Source organism: Pseudopodoces humilis, chromosome 3, assembly GCF_049639895.1.
Source record: "Pseudopodoces humilis isolate 2021_Gansu_Grassland_sample_001 chromosome 3, ASM4963989v1, whole genome shotgun sequence".
Taxonomy (NCBI): domain Eukaryota; kingdom Metazoa; phylum Chordata; class Aves; order Passeriformes; family Paridae; genus Pseudopodoces; species Pseudopodoces humilis.
The window spans coordinates 50,149,738-50,177,506 of NC_142202.1; the positions used below are offsets into that span (position 1 = coordinate 50,149,738).

At 39.9% G+C, this 27,769-nt stretch overlaps 1 protein-coding gene across 11 annotated transcripts in view; it reads right to left on the minus strand.

Annotated features, from left to right (window-relative positions):
* The window catches only part of MAP7 (microtubule associated protein 7), a 97,110-nt gene that overhangs the window by 63,845 nt on the left and 5,496 nt on the right, over positions 1 to 27,769 (minus strand). The window contains exon 1 of one of the 11 annotated variants that reach the window (XM_088053070.1): positions 10,464 to 10,725. The exons of the other annotated variants lie outside the window; for them this stretch is intronic. Within the exon in view, the coding sequence (XP_087909196.1) occupies positions 10,464 to 10,476 (13 nt within the window). The 5' untranslated portion in view covers positions 10,477 to 10,725. Of the gene's footprint in view, positions 1 to 10,463; positions 10,726 to 27,769 lie in introns of those variants that run through there. 11 annotated transcript variants of the gene reach the window in all.

The window sequence follows — 27,769 nt, forward strand, 5'->3', positions numbered from 1 at the left end:
GGGAGTATGTTTGAAGGGGATCAAGAATAGTTTTATTCTAAGGCCCAGAAAGCAGAAAAATAGATTCTGAAAAAAAGTTAAGCAACAAATATACAAGATCTTCTGTCCAACAATACTATAAAGCTGAATACAATTTTTTTATGTTAAAAACAGACATGATCTTCAGAGAGGTCTTAGGAACAGAGTGATTGGGAACTGACTGCAGCCTTCACAACAAGACAAATTATTATTCTTCTCAGCATTCTTACACAATAGAGATTATTTTGGATGGGAATTAGGCTGCCTGTAAAGCATACAAAGCATCCTAACCACCACAGCTCTTCAACAGACTGATTTTTTTAAAACTATTTATCAATAGAATCACTATTCTTTGCCAATTTTTGAACATTCACACAGCTTTAAAAATCTATCAGATTTCTAAAGACTTTTCCTTGGCATTTCTGCACCACCTTGACCAACAGCACCTGATTCAAGGCAGCACTATATAAGTGCTACTGTGCAAAGCTAGAGAAAGAGAACGACCCTCTATTTTTAAAGTTCCAAAATTCACAAAAACTAATGCCAAACCCACACATTTTCAAATTACACAAATGAACAGTAATTAGTGTCACAGTGAACTGATACTCATACCTGCATAATTAGCAGTAGGTAGTCCTAGCTGTCATCTCCTCCTACCCTTCTGCAAATTAGGAGCAGTCTAAATTTAGCTATACAAGTTAAACCTCCTGCTATTGCTACATCTAGACTGGGAAGCATCTATAAATATGTATATACTTATATATATTTAAGGTAATTCGAGATAGTAGCAAGAAAAGATTAATTTGCACCCTATATAGAGGTTTATTTTGTCTACATTTGACTTTATTTTGATTACACTAACAGTCTCACAAACCAATGACAGTTGATCCTGAGCTGGGAGTTCAAAACCTTTTTCCTGAATTCTGCTGGTAAATAATAGAGAAAAATAATATGAATTAAGGAGTACCAGCCTTTTTTAATTTCTGGTAAGCCAAGAAAATATTTTTATTTTGGTAGTAGACCAATGCAATTAGATTGTGCTAAACACATAATTTGTTTGGTCTTGCAGAATGTATATCACTTCATTCTTCCTCACATAGATGTGCTAAGTGTATACTGGAATAAAGTAGTGTGGTTTTAAAACCAAAACAATTATCATTCTACCTCAAAAGAACAGAAGTTATATTCAGGAGGACAGAACATTTGTCAATTTCCTATTTCAAAGAAATTCAGGTAACATGCCAAGTTTCAAGCAGCAGTGAATGAGATTATTTGGGAAAATCATTCTGATAATATTGTAATTTTTTTTTAAAAAAATAGGGCTGTAAATTATCTTCCCCTTGGAAGAATTAATGTTATATTTAGATGACATGAATTTGTCTGTGATGCTCTCAGATCTCCGCCGGAACAATAATCTTCTATGGAGGTTCCAAGGAAATCTCTTAAAGACATGCTAGTGAGTCATCTGGCCAGGAGCTAAAGAACACTGACTGGCTTTGGAAACTGTTCTTCCTCAACATCTAATCTGGGATTAGATATTGTAATGATTAAGAGACTGTAAGAGACCTGGGAGAAGGACACTGTACTCCAAGCAGTTCATGCATCACGCGGCGCTACTGTGAGTCAGGCTGTACATCTTCAGTAGGAAGCTAAGTATCATATGTGCATATGTTAAAAACTTCTTTGCACAGTAGCAGTACTCAAAGCTCCCACCCTACAAGCACCTCTTCCTATGCAGATTTGCAACCCTTCCTTAAGGCAAGAGACCATTATGCATAAATTTAAGCCCATTCAGGCTCTTCATCAGAGATCTGAACTGACAAATCAGTCCCTAATTGCTACAGAACAGACTTTTACTCTAGGTTTGTATGACAAAATAGGAAAGTAAGGCAAGTTATAGGGACAAACAGAACTAGATTCCAGAAAACAACTAGATTCCTCTGAGATAAATACAAATCAAAAGGAACCATGTCAGCTGAGTGGAAAGAAAATGCCTCTCCAATTCCAATACTATCATCCAGAAAGTCTTAAATATGTCCCAGATTTGCCAGTGTCTAATTGCTACTATAGGACAAGTCACCAATACCCCCAGAAAAGCTCTCAAAACAAGTTTTATGAGAGCTTAGGTTCCTAAGCATATGAAACACTGGACAAATAATAAACTACACTGTTACATCTATGGTTTTTTTATTTATTAATGAAACTACTTTCTGAGGTATCCTGTATTGTTTTTAACAGAAACTTTGCATGCCTGATGAGGTCTGAAGCTTACCGTGTCCCACAGACCACTAACTATTAACAATCCCTACCACAAAACATTCTTAACCCAAAGAAGTGATCGAGATATTCCTTCTCTACCTCACAAAGCCCTTAATCCTTCCAATGTAGATACAACAGGCCCTTCCCCTACAGCTGAGCAGCCTAAGGCAGCTCTGGATGTTCCTGTTTAAGAGGTGGCCACCCAGCCAACTCCATATATTTAACTCTCCACCACCAAAGGCAGCACACCACCTAAACTCACTGTAACAAACCCGATGGGCCCACCTTGTCGTGCTCCACCCTGCCCTTAAAAGCAAATGGTGGAAAAATATTTTGCATTTGTATTCCTCCTCCTCCTTTTGTCTACAGCATGCAAGTGACCTGAAATAATAAGCATGGGCTGATTAATTACTGCATGTGCTCCCTTTCTGCAGAGCTGAAAGGTCAGTTGGGGTAAAAGCAAAGGGTGACATGACGAGTAACACTAAACAATCCTGTTTTTAAGCAGCCACCTTGTTCAATGAACCACACACAAACCAAGAAAGGGCTCTTTTCACTGCATGCACTCAGGCTTAAATGGACCAGCTGAGAAATAGTTACTGAACTACTAGCTCTGAAGATGGAGAAAAAGCCTTATGTGGGCCTCCTTCCCAAGGCTAAGCGCTTAATGGCGTATTAAATGTGTAGACATCTTAGTGCAGATTTCTAAGGATTTCTCTATATTTACATAACAGTTGGCAGCTCTCTCATCTGTGGTGGGGGTTTTTTTGTTTGTTTGGGTTGATTTTTTTCTTCATAAAACCATCTGCAACAGTGTACTTGTTTTTACAGCTTTCTTTGTGTAGAAGAGGTGTTCACAATTGCATTTTCTCTTACTAAGTGCCACAGACATCATCAGAGCTCTTCTGGGTATGAGGATACAGATGTACCAAACAGCAGCAACCATCCCGAAGTGCTTTAATACAAGACTGCATTTTAGAGCTGATTTTAAGGCTTTCTATGACATGACTGTTACATTATTGCTGTATTTGAATGTTGAAATGCAGGGAATCACACAGTGTATGTTTTTCAGAAGCTCTTCATGTTATACTGATTGAGGACTGAAGAAGAAATCCAGAAAGATCAGAGCAAGGCAACAACACTGGGTTAAGTCAGAAAAATTAAACACTTGAACAAACAAGAAATATTTCATTCTTCTACTCAAAAGTGATCCTCCTATTTTAATCATGAGGTAGAGAGGAAATTTACTGTGAAGAAATTTCAGCACTTCCTAACAGTCCTCAAAGTCACAAAAGTTAACACTGAGTCCATTCCTAATTTTGCCATCAATAATACCTATCTTTCCACAGAGAAAAAGTAACTAGAGAGCAAGCAGGTGCTTTGAATCTAGCAAGATGATGATACAAATTAGTTTTTCAAGGTATAAAACTATCAAATTCTTAAATCACATACTTCAGAGGCTGTAACAAGAGAAAACATGCAGACAGGCTGAACCATGTAGATTAAGCAATGAAAATGATAATGAACAAAGTTATAGAAGGGAAAGGAAATAATACAGTTCCTCTGCATTAGCACGTGGAGCCCTGGGCTCAGTTGCCAAACGGTGAAAGAAAAACCAAGCACGAAGTAGAGCTCAGGCTTCAGAAGAGGAAAAGAGAGGGTCAAATTTCTTAGTGTTGTCTCCTGTCTTCACTCTTTGCACATCCTTCTGCATGCCCAGGGGACAGAAGCAGCAGTCTAACACAAAAAGGGGCAGATGTTGATGCTAATACACACTCTAAGCTACACCATCTCCCGAGGGGCTCTCTGGCCAGCCTGTCAGACAGCTTCATGGCTGAAGCAGTGGGGACAGACCTTTATAAATCTCATCTCTATTTTACAGCTGCTTCTGTTATTACAAATACATGTATTTCACCAGGAATAGACAGAACACATAAAATGTTTATTTCCAGGACAGATGAACAAGCCTCATAAATCATGGGCACATCACCCATTTCCAAGCTGAAAACTAGCACACAGAAGGCACTACATCATGCATAAGGTTGCAGTCCTCTGGGAGCCTGGGGACACATCTTCATTAAGCAAAAAGAGCTTACTAACACTGACTTCAAGGCTTGGGGGACCAGGTCTCACTGGGCCACTGTGAAAACTACAGAAAGTACAGAAAGGGCCTAAGGACTCACTGACTGCTTTGAGCATCTCAGCCTCCTTTACAGGTCATGTTTAGGTCTGCTGTAGTCCTATGGAGCATCACATTTACTTCCACATATGCACTGAGGGTATTAAAGTGCGCATCATTAAGAGCTATCTTGGCATTTCGTACAGCTTTGGGAAGGACTTTGTTATGATTTAATTAAACCAAGTCACTGGAATACCTCCTCCAAATCTGTCCTCCTAACACTATCATACCCCTCTGCCACTGTACAAGTACAGATCAAAGCAGCAGAGATGTATTTATCACAGCACAAAACAATGCCATGCCTTAGCACAAATACACTGTATTCTCCTCAGCTAGAAGTACACAAATAATCTGTGACTGCAACGGTAGCAAGTTATTTCACAATAACCTAGTTTCTGAGCTACTCATCTGGCAGACCCAGCAGCAGTACTTGTTCAGGACATTCCTAATGGATGTAACACACTCAAACCACCTACTCCGTGTCCCAATATCCCTCTTCATATGCTCTTTGCTTGCTCTGCAGTTTGTTGCAAGTCTAGCTAAAGCAGCATTAAGAAATTGAGAATAGGGGCATGTCAAGATGAAAAGCTCTCTCAGTAAAGTGACTACAGTAGGGGAAAAAAAAATTCTGACTGTGCCCCATCACCACTTTCTAAAGATTAAATCTAGCATGTGCCAAGGGGCCTAACAGCAACCTGTCACTGAAGTCCAGAAAAACTCAGCTTCTTGAGTGACTGCATCTACAAGATGAGCTCTCACCACCTACACGCCTTCTTAAGAGTTATCCTAAATTTTACCGGGAAGCAGAAACACTCCTATAATACTAAGACATTTTCACATGTGTATGGTCTTGCCAAGAGGCCAAAACTGCTCTTTTCCAAGCACTATTTGCCTGTATCAGAGCAATGAATGAAGAACACTAAGGCAGGCTTTGCAGTAAGAGCCTTATTAAAAACAGATACTGTGAGCTACCAGCTTGAAGGACTTATTCAGCTTTCAGTAAAGAATCTCTCTGACATCTGAAAAATCTTCTAGTATACATCTTATCCTTCAGCTTGCTAGGAATTACCTACACTGAAAACTAGGGGAGCATAAGGAAGTTCTGAATGTATCTGAAGACATCACATTAAAATTAGATGTCCAAAACCCAGGCTTCACTTCCCTACAGTTCAGGTCCTTTATTACCTGCAAACAAGCTGCTTGATATTTCTCTGTCTGTTAATACTCATATACTTGCAGCCCATCGAGTGCTGTGGTTAGTAACAAAACTGATTGAGCAGGCAGGTGCAAATGCTTCAGCACTCATGGAGATCTGAGGGCACAGAACAAGCAGGGCACACGTGCACCCACAGAGACCCTCAGTACTGCCCAGCTGAGGCTATAATTTGGGCTGCACTCTTCCTGGCCCTGCTGAACACAATATATTGTCTTGTGTGCTCTTGATAAACAGACAGTAGAACAGTCAGAACAGGGGGTTGTGTTTGTTAACTTTAATACTTAGTATTTAAACAATATTAATAATAGTAATTAGTATAATTCAGATCTTAATTCAAAGAAAAGCTGCAACTTCTCTGTCTGTTGGCTCAAATTAATCTCTGGTGAACTGTTGGAATGCACCAGGATAAAAATTTTAACTACTAAGCGACTTAACTGTAAAAACTTAAATGTGTGTCAACACTTTACCCTTCCATTCATTTGCCTCCCTTTACAATGAAAAGAGGGCAGGAAACAAGCCCACTGAAATAGTATGTGCTCCTTTCATTAATCACCAGCTATATTAAATTATTTCCAGTTATCTGGACAAGAACACTGATGTTTTGTCATCATCTCTAGAAACACTACTCTAGTTCTATAGATAAAATGCAGCTGACCTGTTAAAAAAAGAAAATACATGTATGTTTTAGTTCTAGATAAGACTAATACCAACATTCTCCTCTTCACACCTCAATCCTCTCCCCCGAAGTGTTCCTGGCTTATCCTGATATAGAGTTAAACCAAAAAAAAATCAGTTGAAATCCTGTCTTTAGTGAAGCATCCCAAATATTTATGGGATTTGAAGTAAAAGGTTTTAGCTTCCTATTTTTCCTTTCTCACAGAAGGAGAGGTTGTGAAGTTAGTTGACACCATCTTCCACATTCCAATACAGTCTGGAGAAGACAACACAAACTAAAATAACTAAAATAAATAAATCTAACAGCCAGCTCTACATCCAAAGGGACTCCATGGTTCCCCATAGCCTTTTTTTTTTTTTTTTTTTTTTTTAATATTGTCAAAATCAATTTTCACTGCCAAATTTAGTGATTCATCCCTGTGTCATGAAATTGGTTTCAGTACCAGGTAAAAATCCAAATCCTAGCACAGGATTTTAACTCACTGTAGCCATCTGTTTCAAGAGGATTATATGGATTTTTTAAAGTGCTAGACACATTAAAAATAGCAGAGGGACATTTCAAATGCTTTTCAGCTACCTTGTGTTAAAAATATCACTTAAGCTTGAAAGTCAAAGCTACACAACGCTGCAAATTTGCTGTGTCTATTGATGTCCTCTGACATCATAGAAAACCCAAAACTAACATTATACAAGTAGTAGTACAAGCTACAGCTATTTATTAGCATCTCCATTTTTTATTATTCATGACTAAAGGAAGCATGTGTAGTCTCTGTCTAAGTCTCAGCTATCCTCAGGCTTTCATTTAATAGCATAATTATAATTTCAAATATGGCAGATCTTCAAACACTGCTTCATTTTTATTTTGACAACTTAGTGTTAAAGTTTTCAAAACCAGGAAGAGAACACTTCCAAAGAACATTTGTTACTAAATGTGAAAGTCTCATTCTGTTTCATGCATTGACTGCACACTTTCAGAGAACAAACAGCATATGCATTTCAGGCAGGTGGATAAATGTCTTTTCCCAAGACATTTTGTTGCTGGGCAATATGTGTATTTCAAATCTTTTACCGTCTGGAAAAGAAAAATAAAAAAAAATAATCCACAGCAATTTTGTTTGCTTTGATTCAGATAGCTGGAACTGATCTGCTTTCTGTCTGAGCTGTGACTTGTTCTGCATACACGACAAAAAACTGCTTCTATCCTATCACCCTGGGCAGAAGAAGCAAACATTCCATACATATTCCAATCTATGGATTTTATTTTCTTGTTAGTCCAAGCAACCTGTGCAATCTTCTTTGCAGGTGGAAAAAGAGACCAAATGAAAGAAGCATTATCATTTCTATTTGATCAAACGGGTTATTCAGTTATTGTAGATGTATGACGGGCACTCATCCTGGCAATATCAGACCTCCCGAACCACAAGCAGGAAGAATGTTAAGTCAAGCCATGCTCCAATACATGACCCTAGTTCTGAAAAGTCATGTCAAACCTTTTATTTCAAAGGACTGACACCTTTAGCTGTCCCTATTCAGTGCCAGCTTCCTGTTAATACAGATCTGCTTTCCAACTAGGCCAGAGGGGCGGGAAGTCAAGCACTAAGGATGTGCACAGAAGTGTGCCTGCGAACATACAAGACACTCCACATTCCCTACCCCTCCCATTTGCATCATTTTATGCTGCCCTGGCCTCTGCTTTTGTTTCCCATACAAATGCTTGTTACTGGAAACAGGTTTCAAGAACTGTAGCAGCTCTGACTTTGTAGCACTGCACAAGGAAGAGACACAGGAAGAGACATCAAAACCCCTCACTCTGGAGTACTTTCTTATAATGAGTACTGAAGAATTCCATACCAGCTCTTTATTCTTATTTTCTACTAAAATAGCCTCAAAACATAGGAATTTCTTGTTTAATTTAGTAATTTTGTTATTATGCTGATTTTAAAAAATAGCCAAGTAAAAAATTGTATCAACCTAAGTTATAATGACCTAAAGGTTTGCCTTGTTTTCTGTGAATTCATTTAATCAAGGCCTTGTAACAAAAGGCTGTCTCTGTTCACATCCTCCAATAATGATTTCCTTATTATATTATGCTTCCATTTCTACTTTTCAGCATTACCTGATAACTGCAGAATTCCACTTTGGTAACCAATGTTAAGGTTTCAGATGAATTTCAGATGAATTCAATTTCTAAATATCTTGGCAATGATACAACAGATTACAGCAACAGCTTTTCACATCTGAAATTCTCAATTACGTTTGAAATTAAAGTGAGGTGGGTGGTCTCACCTTACTTTTACTGCTTTTTCCCCTCACAATTACTCCACAGCTCAGCATCCCCATTTTTCCCTTCCTTGAACTCTCCACTCCCAAGAGAAAAAGCCTGCAATCTAAGATCAGGAATTAAAAAAAGGGAGAAATTCTCATAACCATCAAGGAAAACAGTTAAGCATGCATGAACAGTAATAAGCCATCAGATAGTGCTAGCAACCCCTTATTCCCAGAAGCACTAAGTTTCACTTGCCCCACTTAACTAATAAATTCAAACCACCCCCCCCCAGATTATTCCTTGTCATAACTTCACAACCTTATTTGGAGATTAAAGAACCTCATACCCAATTCACTTTCAGAATAATCCCAATATGACAGCCGTGATTGAAGCAAAAGAAAGCTGCAGACATCAAATCAGGCCACATTTACTAGAACCTCTGACTGTTCAGTGGGCACAACAGCATCCTATGCTGGGGCTGTGCCCTCTGGAATGGGCAAGGGCTGCGTGCCAAGGCAGGCACCACAACATAAGGCAACATCAGGAGGTGCTGACTCCTCTGTTATAGACAGCATCTATGGTGACTTCCACCCCTCCAGGTTAGCTCTAGAGCCTGACATGCCAGACACCAATAGCTGGGGGGAAAAAGAAAATAGCTGCAGCTGGCACCCAGGGTACAGAGGATGAGGAAAAGGACCATTTCTGTGTGGGGATTGTGAGCTGTCAATCCATGACGGGAAATAAGGGCTAGATGAAGGTGTTGCACATAGAAAGCATGATAGCATCGAGCTACTATTCAGTATCAGGCTACTTCCAGGTATGTTAAGTAGCCTGTGAACATACAAGCAAATGAAATAAAGAGCAATTAAGTGATTACTTCAGAGACAGTTCATAGTAAACAAAAAGGACAACCTTATTACATAACCCAGTTTACAGAGTAAACACAGCAGGCAACTACCAAAAAGTCAAACAGACATGCTGAATGACAAAATGAAATGAGACAGCAAAAAAAAAAAAAAAGTACCTTCACAAAAATATGGTTTATTGTTTGGGTTTGGGGTTTCTAAAAATATTTTTGCTGGGCTGATTCACCAGAAAATAACCTAAATGTGGGTAGAAGGGAAAACAAAAAGTACTCTTGCTTTCATGCTGTGCCTGTACAAAGCTGAATAACTAAAGAGATTAAAAGTTACAAAAAGCACCATTAATTCACCCTTTGGGGAATAACTCTGGCAGTGCTTCCATACCACAGAACATCTTCTGCCAGTTGTCCGGCCTAGAGTGGATGAAGGAAAGGAAATGTTCTGATACCAGCTGTTAGTACTTTTGGAATTGAGATGTTGCACTGCAGCTGTTTTAGCAACTGCAGGCCCTAGCTTATGTAAAAGACTTCATTGCAGACCAACAGGCCCCTTCCTGTTTCACAGATTTGAAGTGAAAACTAATAAGACTGAATAATGTTGTGAACAAATAGCTAACTGCACTCTACAGCAAGTGTATAGCTACTTACAACCAAGAAGTCAATATTTAATAAATAATCTGGTGTTTTAGAAAACAATTTCTAATGAATTACTTAGATATTAACAGCAGATACTGCGGAAATATAAAACCTTCCCTTTCATAATCTGTCTTGAAAAAAAGAAAATCGGAATACCAATGTATTAGCAGATCACTGTTCTGCAACCCCTTGCATCCTGCTACACTCCTTACAGTTAATTATAAAGTGAAAGTACAAAGGAAAACTACTGCACGCATCCCACAACTAGAGATAATGTTTTCCATTTACAAATTTCAATTGGAAAGCCATTTAAAAGGTCTTTTTCTGAAAATATGAAGAGCAAGGTGCTTACCTATTTCATCCATTTTATTCAGTACTGAGCACTCATTTGCACTGCAGAGGTCTACTGTGCATCCATACCATGATCCATATCACCCCACATGCATGGCTTCAATCTCCCAGCCCACATTTAAAAAATTCAGGCCAGCAATTTTGCAAAGCTGAAGTAGAAAGGAGGTGGTATCATGGAAGAAAGAGGTGCAGTTTCAGGAAGTGTGGAGGACGCATGCCATCGAGATATCCTTTAGAGGTCAAAACTGACCCGCTCTCACCGTTTCTGGCCCAACATCTGATCAAAATGGAGTTTGTCACATCCACAGCATCATGAGATTATATGCAAGGACAGGGAGGGGGGAGAAGTCTGTGGAGCACTTCCCCGTGCTCTGCGTCAATAGATTTGGGCTTAGCCTCTGCTAAGCAGCTCAAGCCACTGGTTATTGGTGCTGGCAGCTGTCTACCACACTGCCCCACTTCCTATTTCAAAACACACTGCCTGGGAATGAGGCCTTGGCCAGCCATCTCCAACCTGCTCCCAAATAAAATGGAGAAGTCAAATGTCTGCCTTCAATTGAAGGCAAACTGAACAGCCCTTCAATTTTTTAAAACACACCCTCACCTCCCTTTTCAAAAGCTTAATGCCAAGATCAGTTACAGCAATACTAAAAAAAAATCAACAAGCATTTCAAGAGCAAAAACTGAACTGAGATGGGGCCTTGAATTTTAAAGAAGAATTTTTGCATGTGTACATAAGCAGATTATTTACTTATGCATTTCCAAGATTTTAGTATTAAATATACTATTTGGCATTTTAACATTTCTTGGACAGCAGGTAATTCTTAATGTGTTTCTATTGGCTTGATAAAAAAAGAGCCTTTCAACAATCACATAATGTCAACATTTTGCTCAGTGTGGCAAATCAGTTACTATAAATTTAATACAGCTGCTATACAACTTCCCTCATCCTCAAAAATAAGAAATGCTAATAACATATTTAATCCAGCTTTTAAGAAATACCTGTGCTCAAGGGCCACCTGCTCTATGCCATACTTAACTTTACACTAAGACACAACACATATCTGTGTAATACAACCAAACATAATTCTCCCCTGCAATTCCCTCATTATACATTTTGTTACAAAAGAATTAAAATCGGATTGGTCATACCAACAAAATCACGGCATCATTATACCTCCCATTTCAGTACCAACAGCTAACAAACATCCTGGTTCTGCATGAACCATTTGCTAAGCCACAATAACTACTGTTTTCCTGTGGCACAACGGCTTCTCCCACCCACTCTATGTGCTGACCCGTGCACAGGAGTGTAAAAAGGCACACAGGAGTCAAAGTCCTGCCCTGCAATGCGAAAAGCAGCCATGTGGCTGTGATATAACCAGGGAGCCTGGGACTGTGCATGTGGTCCTGTCACAGCCTTCCCATATACCCTTAGCAATGAAAATCCCAGGAGCACTAACCAGCACTTAGCCTCTCACAACTTGGATCTACATCTTTAGATGAAAACATTCTTATTCTCTGCTCTTTTACCATTCATTTATTCCAATTATTGATTCCGATGTATTCTCCTCCAGTCCTACGACTGAAAAAGTCTGAAACCAAATTTTGCTGGGGGACTGGATATCCTGTTGAAGGAACAGTAACTTAAGGCTCTAGAGCTGTTCCCATGAAATAGAGCCTGACAGTTTTATGGAATAGTAGGGAAGTAGATTGCTAAACGTTATGTAGTTTGAGTTGGAAACTCAAAATAGAGTGTAAATATTAATTACCTTTGATTAGGAATACTAAAGATTAATTATCATTAATTTTACTGCCTTTGTTCAGATGATGAGCAGGTAACTTCCTCTGCAAGAGGTCTCTTGAGGTACAGCACTTGAAGTATGGAAAGCACACAAAACCAAAACCCAGCTCACTCAGAGCCTGTCCAAAACCACCCCGCTGATAGTGACTGCAAACCAGAATTAAAAACCAAGGGAGAGAACAGGTTAAACCAACAACACCCTTCCCAGCAATGGTTCTAAAAGGAGTGTTTGTGTATTCTGATACAGTCACACAGTTCAGATCACATGGCCTGAGGAGGTAAAAGCTATTCTATCACTGGCACATAGGGTAAATTAACTTGCTAATTCACTTTCTAATGCACAGTTCACTGAGCATACAATTACATAAAAAAGGAGAATGAAAACTCATGCAGTCAAGCATATTCAATTTGTACAGCTTTCTACATTATACAGAGTAGGTTTTTTTAAAATTCTGATAAATACATATACATAAACAAAACCACATTATTCACCTTTAAATCAAGTCACATGCACAGCAGTGAGCATATGCCATCCTTCTCTAGCACTGCCAGACAAAAGCTACATAGCCAAAAATAGCCACAGAGTGTGCTGGAGTAGCTGCAGAATGCCCTAGATACATTTAGGCCATAAAGATTGAGCAGCACTAATGCAAGGAAAACTAAGGTTCATAACAGGCCAGGGCTGAAAAGAGAGAGGAAGATGAATTTCCATCCTTGAAGCTAATTTTTAATAGATGTTATTTTAGCTCAGTTTAAAAGGGAGAGTTAAAAGGGAGAAAGCTGTTACCATGCAGAGACAGAACACATGCATATATACACAAAACACTACAAAAAAAGCATCTATTAAAACACTTGGTAGAGACTCTCCATGGAAAAGCTAGCTAAAAGAAATGTGCTTTTTTTGTTTTTAGAGAAGAATATATAGAATTGGCTTTACAAGAGCAGTGTCCAAGGCCCTGGTAGATGTTTCTACTAATCAGTTTCTGAGTTGTTTTTAAAACAGGATTTCTTCCTACTCTTCTTCTGAAAATAATGGAAAAATTCATGTAAAATACTACAAGCTGAAAGACCTAAACAAGTAGGGTCAGGGTGCTAAGTGTTTAGGTCAGTTTCTATTGCACCAGAGCTGCTGGCAACAAGTAGGCTCCTGCCTGTTAGCAGGGTTTACTGCAAGAACTTTAAACGAGATTGGAAGGGGGACAGGGACATAGACTCAACAGAGATTGGGTGTGGGAAGGGGAGAACTATAGCAACCACACTAGTAGGTAAAGGAGGCTAAAGAACACCTCAAGCCAGCACAAGCAGCCAAAGATGTAACCACAACACAAGATTATGGGGTATCCCTTTGCATCCCCACAGGGATATTGGCACAATCAAATAGTTCCGCAAGGTGCTCATACACCAGGGCACGCAGTATGGGGAACAGACAGGAGGAACTGGTGATCTGTGTGCACTCACAGGGCTTTGACCTCATCACAGTTATGGAGATGTGATGGGATAGCTCCCACAGGATGGGATTACTGGAATGTTGTCGTGCAGGGCCATGTGCTGCTTAGGAGAAACAGACCAGGAAGACGCAGTGGTGGAGTTGCCCTCTATGTGAGACAACACTCAACATGTATCAAGCTCTCTCTTGGGGTAGATGATGACCTAAGGGTCAGGATAAAAGACAGACACTCTTGTGGGTGTTTGCTGCAGACCATCTGATCAGTAGCAGGAAGCAGATGAGCCCTTCTACAGGCAGCTTGAAGCAGCCTCAAAGTCACAGGCACTGGTTTTGTGGGGGACTTTAACCATCCTGACACCTGCTGAAGAAGCAACACAGCAAAGAAGGGACCAACAGTAGTTTCCTGGAGAGCACTGGTGACAACTTCCTGTCACAGGTAGGAGAGGACCCCACAAGGAATGGTGTGCTGCTTGACTTCATGCTACCAAATGGGGAAGGCCTTGCTGGAGATGTGAAAGGTTGGGAGCAGCCTTGGCTGCAGCAACCATGAGATTGTGGAGTTCATTATAAGGTGAGGAGGAAGCAGGACAACTAGTAAGATTATGACCATGGATGTCAGGAGAACTGACTTTTGGCTCTTCAGGAACATCCTTTGAAGAATCCCATAGGAACAGGCCCTGATGGGAAGAAGGAGCCATAAGAGTTGAGATCACTTCTGCCAGGCTCAAGATTCCAACAAGCAAGAAATAAGGCCAGACCTCCACGGATTAATAAAGAATTGTCATTACTTTAGCACCAGCAAGAGTCACCAGAGAGTCATCTCCATAAACTTCAGCCATTTTGTTTCAGCGGATTTGGATACACTGACAACTGTCTGTTTCTCAGTCAGATACTGAGAGAGACCAGAGCTAATCTCTGCAGTGGAGAGAGAAGTGTTCTGTCTTTCTAATGCTATCCTCCAAGTTACCTCTGAGGAAGGAAGCTCAGTCTGAGAGAAGAGATCATTGCCTATATCAACTGACTGAGACAAAATGGATTTCCCCAGATTAGCAGAGGATTGCCTTACACTGGCAGGCAAAGCTTTACCTTTAGGAGGCAGATCAGCAGTAAAAAGACAAGAAGCATCTCCACACATGCCCTGCCCCACTTTCTGACTTGACTCTCTAGGTGAGCCTTCTTAAATTGTCTATGAACCACCTATTGCTCTTCCTTTGAGTCTATAAATGTCTCCATAATAAATTAACCTATCAGTTATTTATCATACATGTATAGATTTATTCAATTTATTTTTCCTATTCTTTACATGTTAAACCAAAAAGTTTTTTATTAAAAATTAAAAGCAATTTTAACTACTTGCTTTCTGGTAGACAGGAAACAACCACAATTATGGGGCTGAAGAGTCTCCTGGCTAGACTTGCTTTCACTGTAGATTCAATGTCCTCACAAAATTATTTTAGCACATTAACAGAAAAAGCTTCTGAAAATCTGAACAAGCAGTCACTTCCTTCCCCCCCTAGAAGTAATAACACAACCTAATTTTATTTTATTTTTCTATAGAAGCCAATAATCACTGTGGTCTGAGAATAAGCAGAAGTCAGGTCTCCTTCACAATTTTGCTGGCTTTGCTCCTGGTCCACTGTGTGATCTCTGTCCTTCCAACTGCACACAGAAGGGCAATGCCCCCATACTCAAGAGCAAGCTAGTATACAAACATCAAAAACAAGCATTGGTACTGACAGCAGATCTCATGTTGAAAACACTCCCCAAACCCCAAGGACCATTAGCTGAAAACAGCTGAGTGCACTGGCTTAAGACCAAGAACAACAATGTAAAGATCCCTTTCGAAAATTCAGCCTCTTCCATGGCTGTCCTGAAAACAACCTGTGTAAGGCAAAGTATGGCTTGACAGGGTGATCCAGGTAGTCTGAGACAATTCATTAGATGCAGAAAAAAGCCCTCTTTCTGCCCAAGAATGTGATCCAAACATGCAGAATATTTTTTATTCTTAGCCCCTAATTGTTGATTACAATAGTTTTAGCAAAAGAACTTTCTTCAACTATTTTATATGAGCCTTAGGTGCCAATTTGATTTCAAGTTTTTTTAAAAGTAGTTTATCCTTTTTATCCACAGAATCCTTTTTTTTTTTTTAATCAGCTATTTTGATTAATAATATGGTTATGAGGGAATTTACTTGAGGGTGAGATTTGCTTCCCTTGTACCAGCATCCTAGAAGAGAAGAGAACTTAAGAGTTATTCCACACATTTATGTACCTAAGCAATAATGTCTGATACACTCTTCAGTAGGAGGCTGTCAGGAGAGTCACGGCTTCCACTGTTGAGCAAAAATAGGCAAGTTTCAGTCACAAGATGTTAGCATTGAGCAGCAGTGCAAGTCAGCTTCCTTAATAAGAAGAGGGAGATAGAATCCAGAGTCTTGAAGCGCCAAAACTTGCAGTTAAGTAGCATTTAAGAAAGAAAAATATTTCTGTTTATTACCATCATTTTGGAGCTCCCAGAAATGCAAGCTAAAGCAGCTGAAGTTACTTTCACTGGGATGTTATTACTGGAAAGACATGGGAACTTCAACTAACAGCTCCAGGGTAGGCCATTTTCCTTAGGAAGTGCACCACTTTTTCCCAAATGCTTCAGTGTAGTGTCGAAGTGCTATACATGTAACTGCTGCACAGCATCCATGGAATGCATGTACTCTTTAGAAACTTTTTTAATAAGCACATCTGTATCCAGATGTGACTACACACCTACACATCCTTTCTGTGAGAACTGCCAGGAATTGTGCCTCCCAGCCAAGTCCTTTGCTCCTAGCAGACAAAATTCTGTGGAAAGAACAGCCTCCTCTGCATTTAGTCAAGCTGTATGCTTGGCAAGTCTTTGAAGAAACTGCTCTGGACTAAGGAATTTGGTGAACAGATTTAAAAAACAGAGCCACACTATCAAACACAGCAATTACTGAAAAGTGAATAGAGCCCAAACAACCATGCAGCAGTTAAGTATTTGATTCAACAGTAGAGCAGGCAGCCTCATTACTCCCCAAAGTGTTATTTGAGGCAGTTCATAAGCTGCAGCCAAATCCTAGTCTTAAGGCAGCAGCCTTGTTAGCCAATGTTAAAGTACTCCCAATGGAAAAAAAAACCAAAACCCAAACACAGAAAAAAAAAAACAACAAACCAAAAATCCCCCAAATGAACCAAAACCAAATAACAACAACCCAACCAAAATAATAAACTTAAGAAGCCTCCAAATAGCCAATAACTTTTGGGACCGTTCACTATTAAATAATGCAGACTTCAGAGACCACATATCAAAGAACTGAGTGGACCACTTCACTTTTTTTGTGATAGCATGTGCCTCAGACAGACTATCTCTATGAGTACAGTTGCTTCTAGCTTTTGTTTTTAAAAATGCTGACTTCATACATCCTGGATGACATCCACAACCCATCATTTTAACTTCTCTTTCTGACTCATGATGCATCGTTTGCAATAAAATAAATGCAGTGGAGTCAAATTCAGTGCCAGGTCCCCCCAGGATAAGCAGTGCAGCAAATTGATGGTATGGCTGCAAAACAATCTAGACATTTACTGTCAATAGCATAAGAACAAACCCAAGGAATCTGGACCTAGTCCAGCATAGCTTCTTTCCAGTTCTTGTAAATGCAGCTTTGATCTCTGGGAATCTCTGAGGCACGAGTCAGATGAGCTACTGGCACACAAATAGACACTATTCCAATAAAGAGACAGTGCAGGCTTCTGGGAAGCCCAGGTAAGTAAACATTGCAATAGAACAACATGAAGTGTGAAAAAGCAAGATTTCAGGAACAAAAGAAACAATTAAAGAAGAAGTAACTCTTCTTTATAATGCCTCTCTTCCCTGTGCCAGACACTCTTGACCTATCTTCCCATCAAATCCTACGGATCCCTGTTCTCTGATGAGTAGCAGACTGGGTATTTCAGGACTAAAGCCCTTTGTTTTTCCATACAAGTAATACCAGGCTGTGCTGGGGCAGCACTGCCTGCAGTCCTGCCAGAACGCCTCAGCCCTGACTGAGGAGAGGAATGATTCAGACTATTCATTTTACAAGTCCCTTGCTCCAAACTCCCTTTCTCCAAGTTGCCTAATATCCTAATAATTCCCCTCTTGCCAGAAAATAAAGTTTTAAAAAGTAACTACACTGCAAAATTATCAACCTTTTTGTAGTTCTACTGTTTTGAGGTATGACAAGATGTGACAGCAGGATGTACAGACCCACCAGCATTTCAGAAGATAAACAGATCTGGGATTCAAAGGCCGATTTCTTCAAGGCAACTTGAGGTACTATAGCTATACCTGTCCTTGGGAGCCTTCTCATTCTGTGAAATGGATATTGCATGGTTATTTTTTCAAAGCAAGAATTAGACCACTATTTGTTTACTTGCAAAATGCAGTTCAGTTCAATAAAGCCAGAGAGATCCAGATGGCAATAAGTGCTTTCAGTCCATTATCAAGAGAAGAATACAAGTGTTTTAAGCTTGGTCAGATTCACTATTTTTTCAATTTACTTTGCTTCAGAAGCATGACAGCAGGGACAAAGTTGGCCCAGCCTTTTTAATGGTGTTGCACAAGTCTAAGCATGAATCTTCTTGCCAGACATCTTTAAAATTCCCCACACATAGTACTTAGGACAAACAGAGCTCTGCACTACTTATGAGTTACAACTGCATAGAGCAGAATTACAGTTGTGTAAAACATCTGCAGCTCTGTAAAGAGAAAACCATTCAGTTGCATCTATCCCATACAGTATTTTACATACTTCAAGGTCAATAAGCCTTGTTTTTTACCTCATACAGTTTTTATTCAACTCCTATTCAGAGAATTTTTTAAAGGACCTTTGGAAAAAGTTTTAAAAACCATGGGAAAGGAGCACACATGACTTCTAGCTTTCCAGCGCTCATAAACAGAAGTACCTAAGTCCTTTACTAGGTGGACTTCAACTAATACCATGGGATATCTTTCCATCTACGATAGCTGACTACAAAATTCAGTGTCCATCTATTTGTAGAATTAATTACAGCAGGTAATAGCCTAGCAGAGGTTTACCCCTGCTCTCTTAGACGGAAAGTACTTGACACAATAAAGGAAGAACAGGATCAAGAATCCCTGTCTACAAGCTTTGTATTTCATTTTGCCAAAGCCTGTGATGCAATCAATAGCGTAATCTCTTCCCACACTCCACTGGCATTAATAATCTGCTTATGTCAGTATTTGTTTAAGGATTTTTGGAAAAAAACCTCAAACCACACCCCATCTCCTCCATAGATAAGTGTTTCTACAGTGTTTACCTGGGGGGTAAAGGAATGCCTTACCAATATTTACCTATTGTTCTTTCTCAAATAATCTATTTCCAGTATTGGAAGAGATGTCAGTGATGCCTCACAAACACCTGTGTCACAGTATGTGGATTAAGGGGAGTACCCTACTTGCACAAGGGCAGACACAGGGACAAAGGCTTCTCTTCAAGTCAGAAGCACTAAGCAGTTAACCACAGCACTGCTCTGTACTTGGCCACAGCAGTCAGCAGCAATCCTTGCTTGGAAAGCTCTGACACTAGGATATCCTCCTAAAGGTATCCACAGACAGCAGAAATACAAACACCATTGATGAAAAAAGTTTAGCCAATAATCACAAACCACATTATAATATGTTAGAATGTCTTATCCAGGTGGAAATGGAATGGAAATACTTAAAAAATGGTTATTTCCCAGGCTGACCAGGCAGGTTTATATCTACAAATTTTACTGGAAGATATTCAAACTGCATAGAAGATTTTAAGATTATAATAACTTCTTCATTGGATAGGCAATCCAGTGCAGTGGCAGCAGAGCCAGCAAACCAGCCTGGCAGGCAATCTCCATTTCCATCTGCTTGGCCACCAGCACCACAGCACACAGAGCTCTTGGCTCTACTGGCATGTGACGGGCAGAGCTCAGAGCACCATGACCATCATCCTGTGCAAGTGTCCCATTAAAACAGCCCTGCTCTGCAAGCAGCAGTGTGTGAGCAGCTCTGACCAAGCCATGCCAGCCTGGCCCAACCAGGTCACCGAGTACAGCACCAGGAAACAGCAGAAAAGGCACAACTGCCAATTAACATAAGCCTCTACGCTCCACTTACTCAGCAGCCAGTTGTATTCAACACAAATTAGCTTCTCTTTCAGTACAAAGTCCCAATTAATCTTAAAGGCATGCAGGACACCAACAGACTCACAATTTTCCTCATTTTATTTTTCTCCCTTTAAAAATAAAAGCATAAAACATAATCCAGCATTGCACTGCTTTGTAGTGCAGCACAAAATAAGGGTATTTGGAACGTGGCCTGAGCATTTATAATTGTACAGCAGTGTGTTATATAACAGAAAAGCCAGATCTCATTGGATTTTCCCATTTAAAGATCCAAGAGTGCAATAGAGAGCAGAGATTTAAGCACATGCACACAGTGATTTCACATCTTTTAATACCTGCAAGTAGCAAAGTCTTCTCAAAAATGTACAGGGAAAACATGTTGTTAAAAAAGTATTTGTGATATATACCTCACAAACACATATATGCTCCATACTGAATCCTTCTGAAGAATACAATAAATGCTGTTTTTATTTAAAGAACATTTAAGCAAAAGTCTGACAAAAAGAAAGGGAGAAAACCCTGTGCAGAGAATGGAAAGCAGGTGCACTGTTGCTCAGCCACAAGTAATTAGAATCTTTTTGGCTGACTGTTTTTCTACAGAATAATATTCAATAATCCCTACACAGCATGAAATATTTGAATCAGATGGGAAAGCTGTCATTATAATCACTATTGTCAGGATGTTCTGCAAAAACAAGTTCCCTCTCCCCAGAGAGGGAAACAGATACTGTTCCTGTAAATGCTACTAGATATTTTATTTTTTTTCTGTGAGTCACAAGAATTTCCATGTGAAAAGGCAGTCTTTGCAGCACAGGTCTCAGAAGGACTGTTAATCAATAACTGGTTATTTTCCAATAACCAATCTCAGAAGGCAGCAGCTTTAAAACTGAAAAGAAAGCTTTCCTCAAGTGAAGATCATGCCTCAGTTTTTATAAATATATTGTTATGCCACCTGGAGAAAAAAAAATCATGAGGACATGTAGTGACAGGACAAAGGGGAATAGGCTTCAAAGTGAAGGATGGTAGGTTTAGATTAGATGTTAGAAGGGAATTACCTACTCTGAGGGTGATGAGGCACTACAACTGATTGCCCACAGAAGTTGTGGATGCCTCATCCCTGGAAGTGCTGAAGGCCAGGTTGGATGGGGCTCTGAGCAATCTGGTCTAATGGAAGGTGTCCCTGCCCACAGCAGGGGGGTTGGAACTACATGATCTTTAAAGTTTCTTCCAACCCACACCATTCCATGATTCTCTTGACTTCTATAATTCTCCCTCACTCCCAGCCTCCTAGCTCGGTGTACTTCCACATCACCTCAGTCCACCAAAGTGGGGTCAGGTTGGATATTCCCTGCAGAGAATTTATTGAGAATGAAGATTACAGAAGTCTTTCACAAGAAAGAAAATGCCTCCCCCTCTCCTCAGACACATTACAACAGGCTTTATAACCACAGAGAAAAATTCGACATCATACTCTTCTTGAAGACATTGGATTCTGTTTACTTCAGAACAGAAGTTACTTACAGAATATCCCATTTATAAGCATGCGGTAACTCTACCAATCCACTTTTAAAATAAATATCTCAGCTCACTTTAAAGGTAAAACATGTTAACAACACCAGAAATGAGAAGTGAACCTTCTCAGGGAGGTTTCTAAAGCAATGTTAGCTTATATAATTTCAAGAGCAGTGGTCTACTTATGTGACTCACTGGATGAAGTGTGTCAAATCACACTCCTTGGAGCCTTGAAAGGGGCACACAAAAGTTAATGGAAGAGGCAGTGTAACCTGTCTCCCTAACACAGACTCCCTTCCTTCTGAAAACTCCTGGGAACTCATCAGGTCAGGTTTACAAACCCATATTGTTGTTTCCCCTACTCAAAAAATAAAACAAAACCAACTACACCCCCCACACTTCCCCCACAAAAAGGCCAGAAACACAGAGGAGGCCAAAGATATCTTAAAAGTATCCTTTGCCCAAGAATTCTACTGAAAACTGGCTGGCAAATTTCATCAGCAAACTTTTGTGCCTTGATATATAGAAAAAAACAGCTTCAGTTTAACCACCTGGGACTAGATTTTAGTGTAAGAGCTTGCTACTGGCAGTTATCTGTATCTTTTTGAAAAGAAATCCTAGGACAAGTTTAAGAAAAGTCCATAATCCAAGCCTGGAGTATCAAGACTGACTAAACAGCAGCACTTTCTCAAAGCGTAAGCTAAATCTTCACAGAGATTAGTTAAGAGTTCCCTTAAAGGAAACTGCTAGTAGCAGCAAAATACACTGAGCTGTTTACAGCCAGGCAATAGCAGGGCCTGTTTGCGGAGCTAAACCGAGCAGAAATCACCTCTGCAAACCTTGGGGTCAGGAGCCTTTTCAGAACTGCAACACAACTATCATGGAGATGCTGTCTTCACTTCTCAGGAAAGGAAGATCAAATTATCATCACCTTAAATATTTCAGTCCTGGAACATTGTTCATCACGTAGATGCCACAAAAATGTAAAATTTGACAGGAATTTTAAAAAATCCTAATCAAAAAAAAGGAGGCATCCACAAGCATCTCTGTGCTATGTGTGAGCACCACACTACTGTTCTACTCTGCATCAGTTACTGACTACAAAGACTTAAGTTGAATATACTGTAGTGAAAATCCAGGCTGCACTGCATGCAGCCTTCAGTGACACTGAGCATGTGAGATACAGTTTACAGCAGCAGAACCCTACCTAACCCACAGGGATGGTGAGACTCATGGAAACTCCCTGGACACAAGCTATGACAATTGTGTTTCCTAAAACTGAGAATAATCTGGTAGAGAAAAATACTAGCACTAGAAGTAGATCAATACATTACAGCACAATTCAGAAAAAAAAAAATTGGAAGTGTAAGAGCATATTAAAACAGTGGTAACCCAGGCACAATAAGCACCAACTACTTGGTCTACAGCCTGGTTTTATTGCCAATACCTCACTCAGCAGCTGGTTGTTGCTGTCCTTTTCCGGTTTACAGATGGCAACTGCCATCTGCTTTCTTCTTTACCTCTTATTTTGCAGTTCAGACTGCAAGTAAACACATCACTAGCATAGTTAGGTGGCTAGAAATGGTTGTTTGTGTTTAGAAAAACCCAACAAAACAAAACCTACTTTTTCTTCCTTTGCTGCAGGGAGTAAGAGTGAGGTAAACATGTTTTCATTTTTCTAGTGAGAGGAAACACACATGAAAAGTGAAAGTAGCATTATCTAGAATTTGTATGGACTGCATGTCCAAGATGGGCTGTACACTCCTCAATGAAAGCACTGTTACAACTAAGAAGGAATGACAGACAAGAAGGTTCATCAGATTCTTTTCCACCACACTGCCACTCCTGCACTATAAACTAGTGCAAACTTGACTGACAAGACATCTCTGTCTTCAGAAACAGCTCAGATGTGCTTGGTGTGATTTGTGGTGTCTTAGCATACAAGCCAAAATTCAGTACTGTAATTTTTACCAGCGCATTCAGTCAGCATGCAGGTGATGAGGAAATTGACTTGAATAAAGGAAAAAAGCCCAAAGCCAGAACTGTCTCTGTAGAAGAATGGCTTCTTATGTCGAGGGTGAGTAACTGGATAAACCTGCATTTCCAAAACAGCTTTCAGAAAAGCTTCCTGAAGCAGAATTGAGAAACAAGATAGCTTTGTACACAAAGATACAACAGTATGAATCAAGTTCTGTCAGCACTTCTATAATACGCCTTGCCTGTGCAGGAGTTTAAAATGAAGCTGAAAAAATCAGGAATTCAAGAATGAAAAAAACCTGCACCCAAGCCTCTTCAACATGTTTAACAGAAAGTTCTAGAGTATCCTGAGATTTTAGGTCAAGAATCTTTCACTGGACTTTCAACTGGCCAGGCTGTCTGCCTAAGGACATCAGCACTACAGTCATACTCCCAGCAATCAAATCAGAACTCAGGCATCCTACAGAAAACTTAGTTTTGAAAGTGTTACTTCCTCAATCCTTTTCTTTATTTTTTCCAGGAGAAAGATGATAAAAATTATTCCTAATGTTTTCCGCATCATTAACTATCCTCAGATCTTTCAGGGAGCATGCCTGTTCTTGTTTAGGAAAGAACACATTTTTAGCACTGCATACCATGCAATAGGAGGTGGGTATGGCACTGTGCTGCAGCAGAGCTCTTCTGAAGAAAAAACTCCACCAGCTGGAGTATTTCCTGCAGGTTTGTGCAGTGGCACCAGCCTCATCCCATAGCCCTCCAGTGCTAAACAAAAAACCAGTGGCAGATTGCAGAAGAGATCTGTGAGGAGTTGTGCCAGGTGTGCCAGATTGTAGAAGGACACTTGGTCCTATGTCGGCTGCAGGCATAAGAGGAAGACCCAGAAGAATGTTGACAGTGAAAATAAATCAAGAAATCAATCAGTCAACCTCTGTGTGAAGACTAGGCCAGTTAGTATGCATTAATGGAGGTTCAGACTGCAGTGGTGTGAAACAGAAGAAATAAAGACTGATGAACAGATGTCCTGCAACCAAACTACAAATTCAGTGGCTAAGTACACTGAGTCCCTTCTGGGAATTCCAGCACCTTGACCATTTCTTCTGGCTTCTTGAGGGTTTTGGATAACTCTCAGCACAGGAGGCAGAGAGACAGTTTGCCTAGGAGTTAAGTTGACTGTAAATCTGGCCTCCAATATGCACTATTGAAGACCACCTGCTGAGATGAGAGACCAGTTGAAAATCCACAAATGTGACTTCTCACACCAAACTGGAGTTCCAGCTTTCCCTGAAGCCATCTCTACAGACACAAGTACCAGAAAAGAAAGAGTGCTGCATCTAACTCAATTTTTATTCCTGTGTGAAAGGCATCAACTGGAAGACCTCTAAATTTTGGAATCTTTGCTACTTTCCACATTTTAACTCAGCAGATACCTGTGCTTAATTTGTTCCAACTCTTACTTCCAGTTTCCTCTTGTTGACAACTGCATGGATAAACTGCATAAAAATGTGCAGAAACACAGCTAATCCCTGAGAAAAACTTTTTCCTCCAGAGAGCTGAAGAGCAAAACTAGGCTTCAACAGACCTGAAACTGGAAGAAAATCTATTTGTCCAGAATAAAAGAGAACAAAAACTTCAACAGACAACAAAGGCAACCTTGTACCATCACCCTGTTGAAGCTACAGAAGGTATTCATCTACGTCCAAACAACCCAAGAGCCCCCCAGCAGAAAAACACAGAGTACAGCTACAGGCCTGTGTCAGTACTGACAAAGCAGTTCAATTTTCCACTGGTAAGCCTGCTCCAAACTCCTTGTCTCCTCCACTACAACAAGGACACGGTTCTGCTTTCTGGAGAAACCTGGAGAATTCTGGAGAAACCAGGTTTAGCTGCAGTGACCTGCCTTCTGGAACTTGGTTTACTCTAGCCATTTATCAGCAAGTTAATCATTTAAAGGAGAAAGTGAAGCCAGCATTCAAGCGGTTCATTCAAGTGTTTCTCCTCTGAAACTGCCAGCATGATAAGAAAATTTATACTATCTGCATGCTACCCCTAGTCATTCCTCCCTTGAACTTGACTAAGCAGTTAAGGCTACATCTATACACTAAGACCTATAAATCAATGAGAGTTTTATGCAGAATTTAGTAAATGTGATTCCACTCCACTGAAAAAGAAAATAATTTACTTCAAGCAACAAGACTTCAAAATCCAAGTCTTAGGATACTCCCTAATTTAATTTATATTTCATCTGCATTTTTATTTACTTATTAAACATTGCCCCTTAGTGTCTCTTACATTCATTATACAAATCTGACCCACAGACATCAGTGTCCACTCAAACTATGATTCAACTCAATGCATCTAAAACTCATGAGAGTCAAGTAGTGCTTGGCTGCAAAAACAGTGCATTGTGAGATGCACCTTCAGTGACTGAAGGCAGATCATTAAAACAGTAAATTGCATCAATCATTGTAGCATTTGTTCTGGCATATTACTGTTACGGCCTGAGGTTGGGTAGACTAGATTAAATAACATCATAGCATGTCTCTCCAAACAAAGAAAAAAATCCCACATCCACAAATTACCCCTGAAGAGACTTCTGATAATACCACAAGACTCTTTTGAGATGTTTTCATTCCTAACTCTTAATTCTCAACTAACAAAAAAACAAGATCTCCGGTTGCAAAGTACAGATTGAATTTAAGAAAAAATTAAAAAGGCACAAAAATTACTCTTGTAGGTAGATGAGAAAGCAAAGAACGCACACATGTGAGCTTGTGTAGGAAGAGAAATTATGTACTCCCACTGAATCAGCTGATCCTAGTAATACATAGAGCTCCATCACCACACGTGGCCAGAAGCAATGCTCTAGGCCAGTGCTCATTAATTTCTCTGGAGTTCAATATGACGAGCAAAAGCTTTTCGCTTAAAAATAAATCTAGACTGTTACGTACATGGGTACAAAGCCAGCTTAGGGGGACTGAACAGATACAGCAGTTTCTGAGCAAGCTTTGAAAACAGCAGCAAGAGCACCGAGACTCTTGACAAAACCACAATCACAAAAACATCAGGGGATCAAACTGCAGTGTGTATCTTTTAAAAATATGTGCTTAGCCATTGCCTCCATTTTTCACTGCAAAATAAGAGCATGCTACTACCTAGGTGTGTGTAATGCAGTACAATAGGACACAGAAATCCATTTCTTCTTGCTGTCAACTTATTCCAAAGGCATGTTACTGTATAAAGTCCTCAAAAGAGTATTATTTGCATATTTACAGGGAAAAAAGAATGCAACAAGACCTCCGAGAACTGACAGATCTATCCCTTTCCAGGTTTCTCTTTTTCCCCATAAGAAACTGGCCATGAACCTACATTCCCTTTACATTTACTTTCCACACAGAATCATATACCAAATTTCAGTTTTTTGAAGTCATTACTTTTATAGAGGTAATAGTGAATAAGGAGAAATCTCCACTGCTTGCTACCAATCTTTCCTGAGTGGTGTTTCTTATACAAAAGCTTTCTTGAGAGTTACCTCAAACTGAACACCAATCTTCTTGCAGCTTCAACAAGCATCCTGTCCTGCAATACAGCAGTCAAATGCTGCGTCCTGTTGTCACCAGGACAGTTCTGGTGAACACTGTGTTATCATTTAGAACTCGGTTGAAATAACCCCAAAACAGCTATTTTGCAAAATTCAGTCTTTCCTTCAAAGGGATTATCCTAGTTCACACATGCCAAGTTAAACTGAATGCACCTTAACAAATAACTTAAATTTTCAAGACTGTCAACATCGTACTTTTTTTTTTTTTTAACTTTTGCCATTGATTTACCCAATGTGTAAGTCTCCCTGAGCACACAGGTAGACCACAGGCTGTTTCCCCCCCAAAAAGTAGTTATCAAAAGAACTGAACACAATCCTCCAGAATCAGTAGTGGAAGCCTCTTCTCACAGAGTTGAGCTGGAAGTGTAAGATGATTCTCACCTAGCACAGATAAGCACTGTCAGTAATCCCAGCACACACTTTGATGAATAGGCTATGTTACAACACAAGTCAAGTCCTCAGACCTTGGACTTTCACTCTGAAAGCCAGAGGGACTGAACAAATCAGATTTGCTCTATTGGCCTGCAGGCACATTCCCCGCTATCCCCCAGACTTCCAGCATAGTCTCTTTACTGCTTATAAATTACTTCAGGTTAAGATCTCTGTCATGGTTAAAAATGGGATGTTTCCTGCTACCTGGCACCTACAGCTATGAATGGGGACTCCCTACAAAACAGAGGCAGCAGTTTTCTAAAAAAAATACAAGTTCCTTCTGTACCCCCAACAGCTGCACTGTAAGCACTGAATGCAGGACTTTTTAAAGAATGTACCTCCCAGATATTTTGAGAGGCAT